At 56.0% G+C, this 20,509-nt stretch overlaps 1 protein-coding gene across 1 annotated transcript; it reads left to right on the forward strand.

Moving 5' to 3' along the window:
• Positions 1–85: 85 nt before the first annotated feature.
• TCF25 (transcription factor 25) lies at positions 86–18,537 on the forward strand. The gene is made up of 18 exons (XM_065640836.1): positions 86–257; positions 1,308–1,475; positions 3,089–3,163; positions 4,957–5,081; positions 6,607–6,672; positions 7,803–7,885; positions 8,415–8,545; positions 11,000–11,102; positions 11,869–11,962; positions 12,998–13,090; positions 13,699–13,804; positions 14,194–14,353; positions 15,515–15,602; positions 16,135–16,293; positions 16,949–17,039; positions 17,337–17,416; positions 18,004–18,076; positions 18,283–18,537. The coding sequence occupies exons 1-18, from the start codon at positions 87–89 to the stop codon at positions 18,442–18,444; spliced, it is 2,028 nt and encodes a 675-aa protein (XP_065496908.1). The 5' UTR covers position 86; the 3' UTR covers positions 18,445–18,537.
• Positions 18,538–20,509: the final 1,972 nt, after the last annotated feature.

The following is a 20,509-nucleotide window of genomic DNA, read 5'->3' on the forward strand; positions in this document are numbered from 1 at the left end:
GGGGCGCGGAGTGGCGCAGGTGCGCCGGCCAGCTGCGCGCAGGCGCAGGGGGCGGGGCGGCGCAGGCGCAGTGCGGTGGGGGCTCCATGTCGCGACGGGCCCTGCGGCGGCTGCGGGGCGAGCAGCGGGGCCAGGAGCAGCCGGGCCTGGGCCACCTGGGCCTGGAGCCCGGCCCGGAGGGGCCGCCGCTTTCCGCTGCCACCCGGAGGGGACGCCGCGGGCCGGCCCGCACCGGTGTCAGCAACCGCTTCGAGCTGGTGAGGGAGTGACAGCGCTGAGGGGGAGGTTGGGGCCGGGAGGGACTCGGAGTGACAGCGGCTGCGAGGTGGCAACTGAGGTGGCAGTGGGCGGGGAGACAGCTGGGGTGACAGTGGCTGCTGGGGGCAGCTGAGTTGTCAGTTATTGGGAGGGTGGGTGACTGACTGTGAGGAGGTGACTTTGGGGACAGTGACTGGGGGGGCTCGGGGTGGGGCTGGAGGGAACAGGGCGGGTGGGTGGCTGTGACTGAGGGGTGACAGTGACCCAGGGGTGGTGGCTGGGTGCGGTGATCGAGGTGACAGTTTGTGTCAGAGTGACTGGGGTGGAACTGAGGGGTTTGGGATGGTGGGTGACCGTGGTGGGGTGAGCTGGGGGTAGGAAAGGGGGGGAGCTGAGGTGACATGGGGGTGCAGGGGGGGCTTGAGGGGGCAGTAACTGGGGCTGAACTGGGAGGGAGTTGGAGGGAGACCTGGGAGGGACTGGGTGGTCTGGACCTGAATATCGGGGTGGTCAAACAATGGGTGAAGCCAGTTTCAGGAACATTCCTGCCACCTGCCCAGCCCCGCAAGATCCTGGTGCTGGAGGCTGGGGGTCAGGTGGACCCTGGTGGCACAAATAGTCCTGGGGTGACAGAACCTTGTCCTTCCTCCCCCAGCACCTTGGCCAGCCCCAGCAGTTCCCTCTCTTTCCCCAGCCTTGGAGGCTTCTCCCAAGGAAGAGCAGAGTCCAGATAGGGCCATGCCATGTGGGGGATGTGTCCTCATGACGCCATGCTCCCCTCCGGCAATTTGGTGGGTGTGGGGCTGTTCTAGGCACCCGCTGAGTGACACATGTTATATGAGGGGTCATCCCCTTGTCCCTGTCCATTTGCTGGAGAAGCCATTTGGGCAGCTGAGCCCTGTGCTGCTTCTGTGATATTTTTGTCTTCCATTTGCAGGTGGGAATGGAACAGATCCAATCCCTGGGGCATTCTGTCCCTTGGGTGCAGGAGAGGGCAGAGCGCAGACCCATGCTGGCTGTTTCTGCAGTTTGTCTGTCTGTTTGTGCAGATCCCCGCGGAGGAGTCAGAGGATGAGCCGCCGTCCAGTGAGGAGCGAGCAGATGCCTGGCTCAGCGAGCGGGACGCAGCAGAAGGGAACAACGAGGTGGCTGTTGCTGAAGACGCCGAAGGCGACAGGCACAGAGATGGGGAGGAGGCAGAGCAGCTGGACCAAATGGTAACTGAGCTGCAGAGAGAAGATTTCCTATCTGCCTGTCTCTGCATGCGCTGAGGAGCTCTGTGGTGACAGCGCAGTGTGTTTCTTGTGCCGGGATGTTGTTGGAGGCTGAGGCTGTGAGCCTCAGGAGAGGAACACGTGCAGGGAGCTTAAACCCAGGTACTCGGGGCTCCAGATGTGGAGGAATGAGCAGTTTGGTGCTGAGCGTTGGGTTTGTGCTCAGGATCTGGGGAGATTTTCTAGCCCCAGAGGGGAGGTTCCTGGGGAAGACCTTGGGCTGAAGCCTTGCGAGCGCTGAGGGCAGGCAGGGTGTGCGAGGGAAGCACCCCTGGACTTCTGCAGTGGTGATTGCTGCTCTGCTCCTTCCCTGCATGATTAATTGCGCTCTGCGCCATCCAGGAGGCTGGGCTGCTGGGTGAATGCTCTGTGAAGCGTTTGTTTTGGAGTGGATGATGTGAAGACTCCACACAAAATAAACCGGACACTGAACTTATTCTTCCCTGTAGTGTTTTGTTGTTGTTTTGTGTTCAGGTTCCCTCCTGTGGTCTGTATGAGCCCAGAAGTGTCTCCTTGCAAAAGCACGTAAGGAAAGGGCCACTTTAATTAACAGTTTGTCCTTACAAGTCTGGCCCGTGTCTCACTGGAAATGAGGGGCGTTGGGTCCCTGGCCTCACCCTTTGGGGCTCAGCGTTTGGGGGTGTCCCCTTGGGTTTTGGTGCCAGGCACTGTGGCCAGAGTAGCCAAAACCCCTGTCTGTGCGTGACCAGCTGTGCTGGTGGCCTCAGCCAGCCCAGGGCTTGGGAACGCTCTGGATGTGCAGTGTGGGCTCTGCTTGGTTGGTCCTTGCGTGAGTGGTGGCTCCAGTGGGCCCGGTCCTGGTGAGTTTGCTGTGTGGGCACCACGGGGTTCACCTGCTGCTCCTCCTGCAGCCTCCCAGGCAGAAATGGGGGAGCCCTTGGCAAGTGTCTCCCTGTGTTTGGTAGAGCCAGATCAGGGCTGAGCCTTCCCCTGGATCTGAAATGAGCCCAGGAGCTGTAGGGTTGTTCTGGGAGTGCTGTTACTTGCTGCGTCAATCCTGGAAATGTGGTTTTTCACTCTCTGTGCCCTGGGAAGAGCCGGTGTGGGCAGCGATGTGCCTGTCGGGTCAGGGAATGCCGCGCAGCACCGTGAGCTGCAGCAGCTGCATCGGCAGCGAGAGGAGCCTGTGTCCTGCAGTGCTCTCGGCAGGTGTTGGTTTCTGTGGCAGTCGGAGAGACTGACGAAACTGTCATGCTCACTAGAAAGACAGAAATAAAGTGTATTCTAGAGAGTGAAGGAGGGCTGAAACATTTCTTCTACACCTGGTGTATCTAAACTGTTTGTTGCCTGATTCTGTAATCTCAGACATTGATAAGAAAGTCAGGAGAGATTTAACCCTTACATTTGCTAACCTTTGGTGCTTTCCTCCATTTTCTCCTTGTGTCTTAATTTCCACTTGCTGACAAACTCGAAAGGATGAATATTCGTTTCATTTAAGGGCCCTCCTGGCCTGCTGATCCCTGCAGAAAATGCTCTTCTCCCCCGTGGAGCTTCATCCCTGTGTGCTCTGATGGCTGTTCCTTTTCTCTTTGCAGCCTTCATTGAGTAACAAGCCACGAAAGAAAAAAAAGAAAAGGAAAGCCAAGAAAACTTCAACAGAGGAGACTCTGGTATGTCTGCGTTTGCTCTGAGTTAGTGGTTGTGCTAATTTCTCCTTTGGGTTGACAAAGCGTCCACTCTGAGCTAGCTCCAGAAAGGATTTTGAGGCAGAAATGCCACTTTTTGCGTTGTACTCGTTTAAAATTATGAAATGACACCAACAGCTTTTTGACTGTGGTCCTTCAGGCAGCGGGGACAGGCACAGCTGCGCTGCAGATGCTCAGAGCCAAAATCCTCCCAGTGACATCTTCTTTCATCTCTGCTTTGAGGCTTCGCATGGGAGGGGGTACTGCGTGAGGGATTTTGCATTTTCATTATATTTTCCTTGCCCTACTTAGGTAGCTGCCGTGGTTTAACCCCTGCTCACAACTAAGCACCACGCAGCCGCTCACTCGCATCCCCCCAGTGGGATGGGGCAGAGAATTGGAAGGGTAAAAGTGGCAAAACTCATGGGTTGAGATAAAGACAGTTTAATAGGCAAAGCAAAAGCCGCGCGCACGAGCAAAGCAAAACGCGGAATTAATTCACTGCTTCCCATCAGCAGGCAGGTGTTTAACTTCCAGGGAAGCCGGGCTCCATCCCTCAGCGGTGCAGGCAGGGAGGGGAGGGCCATTCTCTCTGACTAAGCTGTCCCCCCGCAAGCAAGCGTGCTTGGAGTGAGAACTTTATCCACAGTCTGTTGTGAATAAAACTGCGAGAGGCAAATGTGTGTGCCTGAATATGCTTTATCTAGGTGAGCTAGACTGGGAGACTAAATGGATCACAGTCTTTTGGTTTTTTAAATATAATAGAAATAAAGTCCAAGTGGGAGGTAGTTTTCTGCCAAGGTTTAAGAGTCTGAACTGTTACTTAGTAAGATCCTTGGCTGAAGATCCTGAGGCACACAGGTGAGCCGTGATCCCGATGTAGGTGCCGTGACCCTGGTGTAGGTGCCGCCTCCCCTGGAGTTCGGCAGGGTGAGCTCAGAGCAAGTTACCGAGGCAGAAAACCCACCCAAAGAGCTTCCTGTCCGAGAGTAACCAGCAGTAGGGTGAATTCTGCCAGCTGTAGGGAAACTCCGTGCCCACAACCAGGCAGTTAGTTGTGCTGGGTGGAGATAATACCACCTTTGTTCAAGCGCTTAAATGCAAAGCACGCTCTGTGCTCTTCACGAATCCACTCTGCACGGAGCGGCTATATTTAGCTGGAAAAGCACTGTTCGCGTGTCGTGAATGGAATTCCGAGTTCCACCCATGTACATCATGAGGAAGATGTGAAAGGGCCGCGTAAGAAATGCATCACTTGCTATTTATGGGGAAAAATAGAGGAAAATCAGGATAAAAGTGTTACACAACTGTTGAATGTGTGCTGGGGTACAGGTTGTTTGGGTTGGTTGAAGATGTGGAAAGTGAGAGTGCGATGCGTTCAAGTTGGGTTAAAATCATGTGTATTTGATGTCTTATTACAAGGGTCACAGCCATAGCTTAGTGTTTCTGTGGAAAGCAGACAGTAAAGGCTGATTATTTAAATATTTATGACTAAAATCAGCACCCCAACATTTCGTGCTATTATAGGGATTGTGGTATAAATAAACCAGAGCCAGGAGAGCGCGGGCTGGATGGGCAGGGACAGACCAAAGCCCAGCCGGCTCTTGCCCACACGAGATCTATTCAGCTGGAGCGTTTGGACTCGCAATGGTGTGAAGAGCAACAGCTCAACAGTGTCTTGAGCGTGCAGGGAAGAGCAGCCAAAGGGTATGGGTGTGATCTCTGCGTGCTGTGGTGACTCGCTCTCCAATAACTGCCCTGTCTGTGCCTGTCTCAAGGAAGACAACGACCTGGAAGACATCGACGGGCTGCTGGAGAAGCCTGAGGACACCAACGGGCTGTCACAGCAAAGCCAGAGCGGGGTGATCGCTGACAGCAGGCCTCTGCTCTATGTGGAGCACAGGTAGTACTCGCTTCCTTGCCAGTTTTGGCCTTGGGTGCGACAGGGATGTCTGTTCCCCCAAGGAAGGGAGCTGGGAGCCTGCCAGCCTCATCTGTCTGTGAATTCAGGACCTGGCTTGGCCGAGGTCGTGGTGATGGTTGTGCACAGCCCTGTTTCTAACCATTGCTCTTAGAGCCGTGTTTGGTTTTGAGTGGTGGCTGCTGTTCTCTGCTGCGACGCCTGGTTTGAGTGGGTGTCTGGACCAGCTTCACCTCCAGAGATGCCTTCCAGCCTCAAGCACCCCGTGATGCTGCGGGAGAATCTCTGCCCAGAGCTCTGGCACATAAAGCTTTGCCATGGAACTGGCCCGGCCGGGTGACAGGCTGCGGGCAGGCCCCAGGACAGCGTGTGCTGTCCCCTGAGGAGGCCAAGCAGTGCCAGGAGCTAATGTCACCAGGAAAGCTGGTTAGACTTGTCTGACCTTCCCCACATGTCACCATTGACAAAGGGGACTAAGCGCCAAGTGTGTCCAAGAGCCAAAGGATGAATTTTCCTGAGACTGGAGCCCTGTAATGTCTGGGTCTGTTGGGAGAAGGCTGGCTGGGGGGTCCAGCATGTTTTGGAGCCCTGGGCTGGTGCAGACGCTGGCAGCTCTTTTCTGTTCCTGAAGAAAACATTTAAACTTGCAGCTGGGACAACTTAATGTGTCCGGGTTTTGAAACATCAAAGCTGAGTCTAGGCTGGTGGGTGCTTGGCACTAGCGCAGCCTGTTCAGGGGCACTTCGGTAAAGGCAGGAATGTTTGTTTTGTCTAGAGGTGGTTTTAAACCTCACTGACATTTCTGGTCAAGGAAGCATTATTCAGAAACCTTTGAGAGGTGGAGAATCCCCAGGTGAGTGAGGACTGGCAGTGCTGGAGCTCAGCCTTCCCACTCTCCCAGCCCTGCTCACTGGGTGGCAGTGAGAAACGCCTCTCAAAATACACCTCCCTTCTCTGGGCCAAGCAGTAGATCAAGAAAACCATAGGTGTTGTCATGACTCAATACAAGATCTTTGTATTAAAAAAGTGTATTTTAATCCATGTCGACCTCCACGCAGGGATTATGGTGCTGGCCCCAAATCACAGGCTGTCACTGCCAGACTGGGCAGCATGTACCTGGTGTTCTACAGGCACACGAACCCGGCTTGTGCCCTCCTGACCCCAGCTTGTGCCATTTGGAGCGACTCCTGCCCCAGGGTGTCCCGGCTGAGGCCCCGGCTGCCTGGAGAGGGCAGCAGCAGTATTCCCATGTTCCCCAGCTCTGCGCTGTTTGGTGTGGAGCACAGAGGGAGCACACATCTGACTGATCAAGGTTTTCCATGTTCTGACCGTTTTTAGGCTCCTTTCGGTGTGTTGTGTTGGGTCAGTGGAGTGTGTGACAGCTCCAGGGCTTGTCCAGGGGCACTTGGAGGTACAGAACACTTGGTGCTGATGGAGAAGATGCGAGTGTGACACTTTGGCTGCATTTAACTGACAGTAGCTTTTCTTTCTTGTTTCAACCTCTCAGAAACTTGAATCCAGAGAATGAGTTGAAGAGATACTTTGGGGCTCGCGCTGTTCTTGGTGATCAGAGGTTAGTTCAGAATTTAATATTAAACCCTTTCAAGGGCTGTCCCTCCTGGGTGGGGCTTACTGAGCTCCCAGTGCCACACCTGGGCAGGGGACCTGGAACAGCCCGATGTAGTCGGGGTGTGTTACTCATGTGGGAGTCACTTTTTGGGACAGAAGAATATTTTTTTATGATGCATGTACAGGGAGTGTAAGACTTCCCCAGGCTTTTGCTAGCATTTGCTTTTTCTGCAGATTTCCCCGCTCATTTACTGTCAAATTCCCTTCTAAAGCCCTTTCACTCAAATTTGTAGAATATAGGCTCTTCCATTTTATTTCTTTCTCCAGCATTTGTCATGTTTTGCTGTTCCAAAGTCCCTGATGTCTTACAGAGTGGACCCTGGATACTTCCCGGGGGTCTCAAGCACTTGCCCAGGGAACCTCCTGCCCCTTGGGTGTGAGGTCTCCATGCAGTCACCCATTGCACTGTGGTCAGCGTTCTCCAGAAACCCGCTTCCACGAGCTGGTTGAAAAATGTGCATGTCAGAAGGGTATAAGCTCAGAGCAGCGACGGTGGAAGCGGAAATCTTCCCTGAGAGAGTCTGTGGGAGAATATTTAGTGCTCAAGGAAGAAGCAGCAGCCCCTTACTGTGGAGACATGACTTTCTTAGAGTGGCCTTAATTTCTGAATTCCTCCTGCCCCGAACCAATACATACGTTGCATTTGTGAGTACGGCTTGAGCTCCATCCATTGACTTTCGAGGGCCCTGCTGGGCAGAGGGATGAGTCAGAGGGATGTGGGGCTCGCTTAACTGGACCTGGGAAGCTACTTGAAGCAAAGAGGCAGCTGAGAACTTGGCAGGAGTAAAAACAGAGGAGCGAAGCCATTGAACGGAAATGCTGGAGGCGCTGGCTGGCCCAAAGAGGAACAGCTGAAGTAGGGCAGAGCCTGAGCCGAGCTATGTTGTGTCTCGAAGGCAAACACATTAAAGCTCTGAGCACAAGCTCCCTGTGGCAGGGCTGCAGCTGGGGAAGAACTTGTTGGATCTTTTCCCCGCCCCGCCTCCCCCCAAATCATCCTTTTTCTGGCTCGTTTTAGCCCTCTTCACCCTGTCAGTACAGAGGAACTGTGACCTGTTGTGTTTATTTCCCCAGGCCAAGGCAGCGGCAGCACCAGCACGTCCGCAGCACGTGGCTGACGACTCCCAAGAACACATGGCCACGCTACAGCAGAACAGGTGAGGCTTTCGGTGCCACCGAAGCACCGCGCAGCCTACGGGAGACACATCAGTCCCGTGCCCACGTTGACACAGGCGGCTGCTCCTGCCAGAGCCTCAGAAATCCAAGCTGCTTTTATCTGCTGCCAGGCCCAGGCTTCACGCTGGCTGTACAGGGAGAGAATAGCTCATCAGCTGGTGGAAATACCTCTGTGTTCAGGAGGGAGAGCTCTGTTGTATAGTGTCTGAGTGTTTGAGCTTTTTTTTTTTTTTTTTGCACTTCTTGGAGGTAGCAGGTGATGAATACCTCCCTTCTTAACAGCAATATTGCTGGATAATGTGAAATATCTATGGGGAGAACAAGCTGCCTGGGCTCCTCAGGTGGGTTTTGGATTTTGACTCACGAGAGGAGGGAAAGGAGTGAAATTCTCTGGGAGTTTTCGCAAACACACGTGGCTTTGGAGCCGATGATGTGTATGAGCTAAGAAGCAGAAGAGCTTCCTCGCGGCTGTGCTGGTGGTGGCGATGCCCATGTCTGTCCCCTCTCCAGGTATGTCCATGGAGCTGCTGGAGACCAGGCGGGGTGTGCAATACTTCGCCTTCAAGCACCATCACAAGTACCAGCAACTGCAGTTCAAGTTCCTGGAGGCTGTCGAGTCCATGAACCTCAACAGCATTGTGGTACGTTGGGAAATCGTTTTTCCCCTCCCGTGTTCCTGCAGCCCCTTTCTCGGAGGAGGAGGTGGGCTGGTGCATCCCAGGGTTTATTTTTTCTTGCTCTCATTTTGAGAAGCAGAGCCCCATGCCCTCTCTGTGTGGGGTGAGGCAGCGGTGCGTGCTGAGCTCTGCTGTCACTGTATCCATAAAATAAGTGACCACCTTGGTCCAAATTGGTGGCTGAGCCTTGGTGTCTCTGCCCGAGCACATCCCAGTAGCCATCCGGAGAGGCGCCGGCAGGGGAGAGAGGAATAAAGCTCCCTTGTCTCAGCTCTTCAGCTGGGAAAGGAAAAATATTGTATAAACTCATCTTTAAATGGGAAGCTAAACTAACAGCTGACCTGTTTATAAACTCTTGCATGGATGAAGAATGTGTTTTTTCCTGGTATTTCAGCAAAACGATCTTTGTGTTAAAAGTTCTTCATGCGTGTCCAAGCTCATTAAACTGTATGGTAGCATTTAGAGTTTGTAGTGATAAGCAACAAGAAAATTGCTCTACACCGTACTGGACTATAATTGAGATATTTTTGCTCTGAAAACCCTGGCCACATGAGCTTGAGTATATGCCCCAGGGAAGTTTCTTAAAAAGGCCATTGTCTGCTAAATAAAGTTTATTTCCTTCTGCTTTCCCACCCTCCGCTCACGGCCGCTGCTCCCTCCAGCTCCTTAGTTCTGCTGTGGACGGGGCTGAGGGATTCACAGTAAATGATGCCAAGTAATTCCTGTGCAGCAGCGATCACTTGAGACCCGGCATCCCTCGGACATGGTCTCACCGGGCTGGGCAGAGCGGGATGGATTTTCCACAGTACATTTTAGTCTTTGTGCTCTGTCTCTGTTAAGTGGGTCTGGCTACGTCTGAAGATGTTCCTACAGCTTTCTTCTTTGGGTTTTCTGTTAAAGGTAAAATCTAACGGGGTTTGCTGATGCCAGAAGTATTTCAAACCCCCAACCAGTTGATCTGTGACACCCCCAGTTTCACGTAGCTGGAGCCCTGATCAGCCTGGCTGCTGTGGTTCCAGTGTGCAAAACAGGAGTGTTTGGGAGGTCCTGCTCAGTGAGTGTTTTTCTGATCTTGCCAGTGGGTTGAAAGGGTTTTGTGGTGAAGCTGTAAGTGTGCGAAGAGCACTTTTTCCCATCGCAGTGACCCTAGGTGCTCCATCTCTGCTGAAAACAAGGACTAGAAAGGAACTTTGAGCAAGGACAGAGTAAAACGTCAGTAAGTGGCACCGAGGCAAAGGTGTGGGGCTGGGACAGCCCAGGACATTGAGGTTTTGTACTGTAGATGGGCACGCTGGCTGCTCCCTGCAGATGTATGGCTTCTGCAGCTTGTGAAGTGTGTTTTTTCAGTTTGAGGGGAAAAAAAAATCCCAAAATGAAACTCTGAGGAGATTTGAAGTAGTTTCAGTATTTTCATATGGAAATGGAATTTTAGGTACTTGGAAATAGTAGCTCATTCATAATGTAATTAGTGAATGCAGAGGTTCTTGAGGTGCAGCTAAACTTCTATTCTGAAGCCTGAAAAAAATCTTTTTAATCTGTTACCATTCAGGAGCTGGATTCTGGAATAGTAATAGCTGTGTCCAAATGTCCTCAGTACCCAGAGGAAGCAAAAGTCCAGTTGAGTGCTCAGAATTGTTAAGAGAGAGAGAATAAAACAAAAAATGTTATCATGCCTCCTGCCTGCATCTTGACTATTGTGTGCAGAGCTGGGCCCTCACCTTGAGCAGGATGTAGTGGAGCCGGGGAGGTTCAGAGGAGGACAGGAGGGATGATCAAAGGCCCAGCACGGGCTCTGTGCTGGAAAAGCTGGGTTGGCTGGGAGAGAGGAGCCTGGGGGAGGCTGCAATCGAGGGCTCAGATCCTGCCTGGGGCGGGGGAGATCTCCCCAGTGTCCCTCCCAACATAAGGGTGAAGCTGGTGGGTTGGGATTAAATCAAGTTCTTTTCAGCGGTGAGTTTCTGTATCACAGAGCTGGGCTGCTGGAAAGGTCCCTGTGTCAGTAGGTGAACAAATTCCTGGGACGAGACACCATTAACGTCAGCTTTGGCAGTAGGGGTCCCCAAATTGCTGAAGTTTGGCAGCTCAGAGTGAGCTGGGAGCCATTCCGCGTGCCCATCTTTGTGCCACCTTCCACAGGCATCTCCTTTTGCAGACAGGGCACGGTGGAGCTCTGCTTGGACCCAGCGTGGCTGTTCTTGGGTTCTTTAGTCCATAGTTTGAGCCTTTCACGCGAGGTGTGTCCGCAGCCTGAGCACCAGCCCTCTGACGGCGCGCAACAGGATTTGTCACCCTCAGACAGCCCCTCTCGGGGCATTTGCCTCCTCGCCACGCTGGCCGGGTTTGCCTCGTGTGCAGAGTGAGTGCAGGAGGAACCCGTGGTTTGTGCCATCATGTAATGAAGCTCCTGCTCCCCTGCAGATGCTGCTCGAGGCGCTGGACCCGTACCACGTGGACTCGCTCCTGCAGCTCAGTGACGTGTGCCGCATGCGGGAGGATCACGAAATGGCCCGGGATTTCATAGGTAAGAGCTGAAGAGAGCAGATGTACTGGCGTGAATTAGTAACCAAGGGCTTTTGGTTCCATTTGGTTTTGTTTCAGTGGAGAAGCAGCGAACCAGAAGGGTTGGTTTGGCTCCTGGTCTGCAGCTCTGGGCCATGAGCACTTGGCGTTATGTGATCCTACAGACCAGCAGCTTTTGCTGGAGGCTTTTAAATAGAGCCGGACCTGCTTGTCTGAGGCAAAGCACATCAGCATTCACCCTCAAAACAAACAGAAGGATTGTCTAGATATGGGAGTCTCACCTGCAGACGTCCCATGCAGGATAAGGGGCTGACTGAGCAGCTCCCAGGCCCTGCGTTGCGGGGGGGCTGCTGCAGGCAGCCTGTGCCCTGTCCCGGGTGTCTGAGCCGTGCTGTTTGGGAAGAGGGACACGTGCTCTCCAGCGTGACAGGAGGGGCCAGAGGTGAAGTCAGGACAGGATCTTTGGTTTCCCCACGTGAAGATAGTTGTGACTGTCATAGCCTCAGTCCCAGAGCTCCTCCAGAAGTTATTTTTATAACACCTACAGAAGGGAACCAGGCTTGCTTCCCTGAATGTCTGCTGGGACCATGTCCTCTGAAGTAGCTTTGTGCCTCACTGGACTGTGAACAAGCGTATTTCATGGTCTGTGGGCACCAAAACTCTCAATTTTTGTCTTCTGGGCTAAGTCAGCTGCCATTTTGTGAGTGGTGGGGCAGCACGGCGGGCCGGGGTGCTGGCTGCTCTGACACTGTCCTTGCTGTCTGCAGAGCAGGCGCTCTACAGCATGGAGTGCACCTTCCACCCCGTCTTCAGCCTCACCAGCGGGACCTGCAGGCTGGATTACCGCCGGCCAGAGAACAGGTAGGCAGCGTGCCGGCCCGCCCGCGCCTGCCCAGAGCCGTGGTGGCGCGTCCTGGCCTATTTGGGACACCAAGACCCAGATTCACAGTGTCTGCTGCATCACGACCGGTGACACAGGGACCTTGAGTGTCCCTTTCTGTGGAAACAGGCTTGGCAGCTGGTAGCCATGCCCCTCAGCGAGGCAGCAGCGGGGCTCCTGAGATGGGTGCTGGGGTACAGACAGCTCTTGCACTGAGGTTTCTTTGCAAAACATCCTCTTTCCTGAGAGTTTCCTTAACTGTTTCTCCCCATCACATCCTTCTCCTGTGATTAGTACCCCTTAGCCCAAAATGGCCCTTATTTTTATCACAATATTCACTTTGTGTTTACGGCTATGCTTGGTCACTTGTGTGGTGCCTGCCCAGCCTTCGTCCCCAGTGCTCACGCTGCTCCTGGCCTGGCTCTTTATGTAACGACAGCTCTGCAGCTGCGGGGAAAGGTGACTTTATTCTGGGAATTTTCCACTCAGCTGACCCGAGTCATCCCTCCCAAACTGCTGTACCTGGAGCTTGCTCACATTTCCAGTCCCCGCTCACTCCTGGGCTTTGTGCCATCTGGGACCTGAGCACTGTAATCTGTATCTCACCGGGTTTGGGTGTTAGTCCTCCCCCCATACACATCGTGCACGTGCTGTGTCACCATCCCTGTGTGGCTGGGACGAGGCAGGATGCAAACTCTGGGGATTTACTTGTTTCTCTTGTCCTGAGTTGTCGGCTGCTCTGTGAGAGCACAAGACTGTGGGGCCCTGGGCAGCAGGGACGGAGCAGGCTGAGAGTTTGCTGTCCCTGTACTTGCACAAAGAGATTAAACAAAACAAGCGGTGGGAAGGTGGGGGGTCTGTGCCCCCCTGTACTGCACTGGGCTGGGTTCCCTGCACCCCATGGGCTGCACAGCAGCGCTGGTGCTTGAGGAGCTGGGGCTGACCGTGGGTCCCCATTGGCATGAGGTGCTTCTCTCCAAATCTGGCTTCTAACACATGCTGCGTTCTCCATGCAGGTCATTCTTCCTGGCTCTCTTCAAGCACCTGATGTTCCTGGAGAAGAGAGGTTGTCCCCGGACAGCCCTGGAGTTCTGCAAGCTGATCCTGAGGTCGGTGTCCCCGCCAAGGGCTGCGCTGTGGGATGGGGCGTCTCGGGCTTGGTGGAATGGGCTTCAAACAATGCACCCAGCCTAACCGAGGGGGACATAAACCTCTGAGGTATCCTGCTGCTCCCAGGCTCAGCACGGAATTGTTTCCACTCCTTACAGACACAGTGTTACAGGGCAGGTGCGAGCACACGCTCATGTCTGTGGTGCTGCCCTGGAGAGAGATGACTGTTGAGGAGGAGGCTGAACCAGCTGGGACCGGGGTGGCCCTGGCTCTCGGCTGCTGAGCCGTGGGCCCAACTGGTCCGCAGAGCCCAGAGTCTCTGCAGAGCAAACATCCGATGGTGGCTTCAGCCTGCTTGGTTTGTGGCCACCGATCCTCCTCCCGGGTGCTGACAGGGGGACCGTCACCCCTCTGCAGGGACACAGACCGGCAGCGTGTGTCACCACCATCCTAGCCATGCAGGAACGATCGTGTTCCCTTTACCTGTGCTGGTTGAGTCACATGAGCTCTCGGGGTGCTGGTGGGACAGTCTCATTTGACTTACAAATGAGGGCAGCTACTTCTTCAGCTTTTGTGAGACTGATTTTTCTTTCCTTCCCCTCTAAAGCCTCGATCCAGACAACGACCCGCTGTGTATGCTGCTGCTGATCGATTTTCTGTCCCTCCGAGCCAGAGAATACACCTTCCTGACCCGCATGTTCCAGGAGTGGGAGGTGAGTTTGCAACAGGCAGCCCCAGCGAGATGGGGGAGAGCTGGTTCCTGGGGCTCCCCCCCGGGCTGGGCTGGACAGGGCTGTTGGGCCAGGGAACAGGAGGTTTTTGTAGCCAGCGTAGCCCTTTGGAGGCTGTCTCGTGGCCAGGCTGGCATCCCAAAGTCATTGGAATGACCTGTAAAGTCTCAGGGTGTTTGTTCTTCTAATCCTGGTACCCTGCAAACAATTGTACCAACTCAAAAGTGCTTACTCAGTGGTGGGGGCACCAAGCCAGTGGCTGGCAAGTACCTAAATCCAGGAAGAAACCTCCCTCTGTGTGCAGCCCAGCCACATCGAGATCGTTCTGCACAGCATCATTTCTGGGTAAATCTGTCTCTCCGATCCTGCAGAGTCACCGGAATTTGTCCCAGCTGCCCAATTTTGCCTTCTCGGTGCCGCTGGCCTATTTCTTCCTGAGCCAACAGGATGAGCGCTCGGAGCTGGAGCTCAGCCAGGCCCGGGAGAGAGCCGCCCAGCTCATCCAGCTAGCCTTGATCATGTTCCCAAGCGGTAAGTCTGTCCCCACCGGTATGTCCGTCCCTGCAGGCTTTGTCCCCGCCTCCATCAGTGAGAGCAGAGTCTGGTTCCAGTCAGGTTCATGCAGAGGCAGCACTTTGCAAATGGCATTTGCCTCCATCCGCGGGAGCCCTGACTCAGAGGGTGAGGCAGGTGGGCAGATGCTGCTGTCCGTGTGTCTGTGGGGTGGTTCTGGGGCGGTTTAGCGGTCCCGCACCGCAGCAGGGCTGGCGAGGGAGCAGTGGAACCAGACAGGATCTCCGCAGCCACGAGCCCTCCACATAGAATCATAGAATGTCCTGATTTGGAAGAGCCCCACAAGGGTCACTGAGTCAAACTCCTGTCCCTGCCCAGGACAACCCCAAAATTCACACCACGTGTCTAAGGGTGTTGGCCAATCGCTTCTTGAATCCTGCCAGGCTTTGGGCTGTGACACCTCTCTGGGGAGCCTGTTCCAGTGCTCCAGCACCCTCTGGGTGAAGAACCTTTTCCTCATGTCAAAGCTTAAACTTCCCCTGGCACACCAGGCTGAGTTCAGCTCTGCTCTCCTGCTGCATGCCCTCCTCAGAGCCCATCACTGGGGATGGTCATGGGCCTGCGAGTTCAAGGAGGGTGAGAACCAGAGCCTTGGAACAGGACAACGTTTCTGCCCTGGGTTTCCCACCCCACATACAGCGAGTCTCCCTCAGCTTTCCCTCCGAGGCCCTGCTCTGCCTCCAATCTGCTCTCTTCAGGCGCCCAGCACTCCTGCTTTTATCCTGCGGTGCTGACGGCCATGAAAGCAGATCCACAGCCCCGCCGGGCCCGAGGCGGGCCTGTCCTCACAGGCAGGAATAACCAGCTCTCCAACAGAGCTTTAGTTTATGTTGGCTGAAACCATCTTTGCTGCTGCTCCTCATGGTGACTGAAGTAAACCCCTTGTTCAAGTTCAAAGGCCAGCAGCGCTGGCGGGTGAAAAAGGTTGTTGTTTGGTTTGCTCTGGATCTATTTCCACCATCCACGTGGAGATCAAAACGCAGCACAACCCCCAGCAGCACCCTTGCACCCTCGTGGTGTGGGTTTAGCACCCAGGGGGGTGCCGGCCCTGGGACCGGGCTGTTTCTTGGTCATTCTGTGGTTCTCCTCACAAGTGAACTCTCTGGCTTTCTCCTGCAGTTCTGATGCCGTTGCTGGATCACTGTGGCGTGCAGCCTGACGCCAGGGTCGCGTCCCATTCCTTTTTTGGGCTGAATGCTCAGATAAGGTAAGCCCTGGAGATGTTCCAGTAAAGAGAAGGAATTGATGTTGCCAGTAGTGGGGCTTTTACTTGCTCAGGCTACTAATGGAGTGACAAAGCTGTGGAGGAGGAGAATATTTGGTTTTCCTGAGTAGGCTGTTAGATGTTTTGATAATAGATTCCTATAATGGCCACCAGAAAAAGCTAATGCAGCCACCTCACTTTAATGTGGATGGGTCAGAAGTTCATACTGGAGCTGCCGGTGCATGTAGTCAGAGAACGATGTGTGCCCACTCTCGGGGCACGCTGTCTCCTGCCAGTTTGCGTTTCCCCAACACATGGTCATCAAACATGCGAACGGTCTCCCCCTTGGGTCAAGGCAGCGTTGACTTTCATCTCACGGCTATGCTTATCCCAAAAATAGACGGAGGCAGAAAAACTGGTGAAGATAGATGGAAATAGCAAAGCAGAGAGCCCGCGATTCTGCTCTCTGTGTTCTCACGCCAAAGCGCAGGGCAGAAGGGGTGAGAGTGTCCTGAGTAACAACTGTCCCCCACAGCCAGCTCCCCGCCCTGACCCAGCTGACCTCCCTCTATGTGGAACGGACCCACTCGCTGTGGAAGGACCCGGCCGTCATGGCGTGGCTGGAGACCCACGTCCACGAGGTGCTGTGCAAGGTGGACGCCCGGGACCCGCTGGTGCAGGAGGCTGAGCACAAGTGAGCGTGACAGCGGGGGCAAGTGGCTCTTGTGCCGGGCCTGGGGGCTGAAACGTGGGGACGGAGCGGGCAGGGGGCTCTGCGGACGGTGTGGGGCTCTGCGCTGGGCTGTGGCAGCGCTGGGGCTGGTGCAGAGCCCGCGGCTGCTGATCTGGTGGGGCTGGTGACACCAAGAGTCACACTGCAGGTCCAGGAAGGCAGAGGTTCTTCTTGCCGACTTCGCACAAGTGTGAGCGAAGAGCTGCAGCGTTTGCTCCCTGGGGAGGGAGCGTGTGCTGCGCTGGTGTCCCCCAGCCCTGGAAATCGCCGGGGAGGGTGGAGGGGCTGCTGAAACACATTCCAGCCCTGAGGGGCAGGAGAGAGAGAGGAGTCAGGTCAGGTCCTAAACCAGAGTTAGTTTGCTCTGCTGGACTGCAGAGGAACAGGGCCAGTGAGAGATCTGTGTCACGTCCCTGGGCTGTTCTGCTCTTCCCTCTGGGCTCAGCAGCTGCCAGGTGACTTTGGCTTTGCTGTGGCCAGCTCTGTCCGATCTGGCGTGTCCCTGCGGAGCCAGGGCTGGAGCTGACGCAGCTGGAGAAGCAGAACCGTGCAGCAGGCCATGCTGAGCCATGCTGAGCCGTGCTCGGTGCCATCTGCTGTCCCTTCCCCGCTCTAGAAGGAAGACGCGGTACCAGAGTGCACCCAGGAACATCTACCGGCACATCGTCCTATCGGAGGTGAAGGAGGCCATGGCAGCGCTGCCGCTGGTGAGGGGCCCTGACGGGGCACGGGCAGTGGTGGCACTCGCATCCCTGCTGTGTTTGCGACACTGGGCATGTCTTAAACCCCAGCCACCAGCAAAATACATCTGCCTGAGCTGGAAGCATCCTCCCTGCATGCAAAGCTTCACGAGGTGGCACACGGGCAGGCCGGGCTCAGCTGCTGCCCAACTCTGTTGTGCTCCCTGAGACTAAGGGCTGTGCCGCTGCTCTGACCATCACTGTGCCCCGTGTCTGCTGCTCCTCACGCCGCCTTCACCCCTTCTTCCTTCTCCCCACCCGCAGGAGGTGACCTCGCAGCCGGTGATGGGACACGACCCCCTGCCCCCTCTGGACTCCATCATCTCCTACACCAGACCAGAAAGGTACCTTCTCCACCCCTTGTTTCTGTGCCAGTGTGCTCCCAGCACGCCCTCAGCCCCCGCCAGTGTGCTCCTGGGTGCTGCGGGCTGCGTCCTCCTCCTCGCGGAGCAAGAGCCGCCTGGCCTGTGGTGCTCGCCAACAGGCAGAGCACGCAGGCAGGACTGGTCCTGCCACTCTGCCTTGGTGGACACCGGCAGAGACGGCAGCTGCTTGCAGCCATTGAGGCAGAGGCCACTGAAAAATGTTGCCTGTTGCTTAACCGAGCTGGTTTAGGGTCAATGAAGGTTTAAATGCAGCCAGCCATGGTGTGCACAGAGCGTGCGGGTGAAGCCCATGTGGGGTTTGTGCGCTGACCCAGCTCAGAGCAAACATGTCAGGGCTTTTGGTGACCACTGGGCCCTGCGGCTGGCAGCTGCTGGCTGCCCGGGCGATAAATCCCTGCGAATCCCCCGATATCTGCTGCAGAGTGGCTCGAACGTGTGGCTCGGCGCAGCCTGGGTCCCTCCAGCATCTCTGCGCTGTCCCAGCCCCGGCGAGAGGTCAAGTCCCAAGCTGTCCCTGTAACCCTGCTGTGACTTGTGTCTTTCAGAACGAATCCGCCATCCAACGAAAACACTTTATCTCTCTTCTTCCGATCGCTGTTGCCAAATTTTAACGTGCAGGTATGTGCCGTCGGCTGCCGCAGGCAGATCAGCGCGCACGCTGCTGTCGGTGCGCATGAGTTTTCCCTGCAAAGGGAGCGGCTCTTGGCATGCACAGCGTGGCAACGTCAGGTTGCAGAGCAGCCTGCTGCTTTTGGCGAGCGGCATTGCGTCCGTCCCTGCGGTGCAGGCAGCTGCCCGCCCGCCCCAGTGCTGCTGTCTTACAGGAGGACATCAGGCATGACGGGGAGGAGGAGGCTGGAGCGGGACAGGACCTGAACCAGGGAGTGAACAGGCTGATGGCGGCCATGCGGGACATGCTGGTGAACATCCAGTTCCAGGAGCCCCCCCGAGATGACAATCCTGAAGGCGATGGGGACTGGGACTGAGCCGAGAGCGCGTGTCTTCCCCCCACCCTCTCCAAACCCTCTGTAATCACCCCCTGACTTGTGTCACCCTCCAATAAAGTCACACAAACCTCAGGCACCTGCTCTCGCTGCAGGGAGTGGGCTCTGGTGAGGGGGGCTGCCACCACGGGCACCTTCCATGGCTCTCGGTGGGGGGCGAGGACAGTCTGAGTGTGGCAGAGCTAATCTACAGCAGCTGTCCCTCGGCCCCAGCCCGGCTTAGTCTCCCCCGGGCCCTCCCAAGCACATTTGCTGCCCCGTCCCCCGCCTGCTCATCTCCTGCCTCTTGTGTTAAATGTCTGGGGTGGGTTTTCATCCTCTCCTGCAGCTGAAACCCACTTCCCTCCACAAAACACCCTGAGCCCTGACAGTGCTGAACCTTCCAGCTCGCTGATGGAGAGTGTGGGGTGCAGTGGGGTCCCTTGGGGTGCAGGGGGTCCCCAGGGTTGCAGTGCTGTCCCTGGGGGTGCAGGGGGTCCCTAGGGGTGCAGAGGACCAAGCTGCGCTCTAGCTGGGGCTCCCCAGGAGGTGCAGCTCTCCCTGCACCAGCAAAGGGGTGCGGGAAGCGGCTCCTCTTTGTGCCGCAGCTGTTTGATTGTGCTGGGAGCACAAAGGATCCCCCCTCATTGTTTTTCCCCCCATCTTTGTTTTTTTCCTCCCCCCCATCCCTTCTTTCCCCACCTTCACATGGGGACACGGAGCAATGCAGAGCCAGGAATAAGGTCAACTGCACTCAAACCCGCAAAGGTTTTTCCCTTTTTTTGCTGTGTAACGGTGTCGATGTGGTTCTTACTGCTGAGCCAGGCTGTGCTGCCCGGAATAAATCCTCCCCCTTTCTGCAAATCCTGCTGCGTCCTCTCCCCTGGGCGATGGTGGGGATGGGGCTGGAGGGGGCTGGTCTGAGCGCTATAATGCAGACCCCAGGGCTCAGGCCGTTCCCCCCCATCCCGGGAACCCTGTTCCTTGTGCTCACATCGATTGGATTTGCAGACTCGGCGTTTTCTAGCTCCGCTTTCAAAGCTTCTGTTGATAAAGATAAAAATTCACGGCACGTCCCGGCATGAGCAGCAGCCGGGAAGGGGAGGGGAGCCAGTGGCTGTTGGTCCGGACTCCCCCTCCCAGCCCACGTTTCCCTGGGGGTGAGCGGTGTTTTGCCGTTCCCCATGGGCACCGGGGCTGTGCATGCACTGACTGGACGTGCAGCACATGTGAGCCGCAGCTCCCTGAGCCCCGCTGCCAGCTGAGCTGATTCCAGCCACGCTGAGCCGTGGGGTGCTCTGTGTTGCAGGGAAGGGCTCCCGCAGCAAGGAGCAGAAGCGGACGGTGGGAGCAACCACAGGATCGGCCTTTTCATGCGGCCGTGAATGGCTCTTTGGCAGCCAAGTAGCTCCAGGCATCAACACCAACTGAAGGCACATGACAGTCAGATGTGTCCCGTGTCCCCCCAGTCTGCCCAGGCTCCCTCCAGCACTGGGCTGGGCCAGGGCACGGGCAAGGCATCGTGTTTGATCCCGTCTTTGTCAACCCCCATCAGACCCATTGACCTCTTTGTGGCAAAACACCATCCCTGGAGCTGGGCCAGGCGAGGCTGATGGTGCTGTCAAGGGGACAGGGCTCTCAGCCCATGCACGGGGCTGGGAGGGGCAGTAGCTCCTGTAGTGGGGAGGGTCCCACTGGGGTCCCCAACGTGTGTGGACCCCCCAGGGCACACAGGCCTGCAGGACACATGGGATACACCAAGACACCCAGTGCCCCAGGGTGCAGGGCTTCCCCCAGGGCACATGGGGACCCCAGGACACTCAGGGACCCCAAGGTGCTTGAACCCCTGCGGCACACAACCCCCCAAGCAGCACAGCTCTGGGGTGCATGCATCCACCCAGGGCTCATGGGACCTGCAGACACATGGTGGCCCCAAGCCTGGGGGCTCACCCACGGCCATGCCGGGGGTCCGGCAACCCCAGGCTGTGCAGCAGCCCCCCTCACTGCCAGGGTGTCACCATCATGCGGGTGCCCACCCTCCTCGGGAGGAGGAGCTGCGGGAGCCGCC

The sequence above is a fragment of the Caloenas nicobarica genome, chromosome 9 (genome assembly GCF_036013445.1).
Source record: "Caloenas nicobarica isolate bCalNic1 chromosome 9, bCalNic1.hap1, whole genome shotgun sequence".
NCBI lineage: Eukaryota > Metazoa > Chordata > Aves > Columbiformes > Columbidae > Caloenas > Caloenas nicobarica.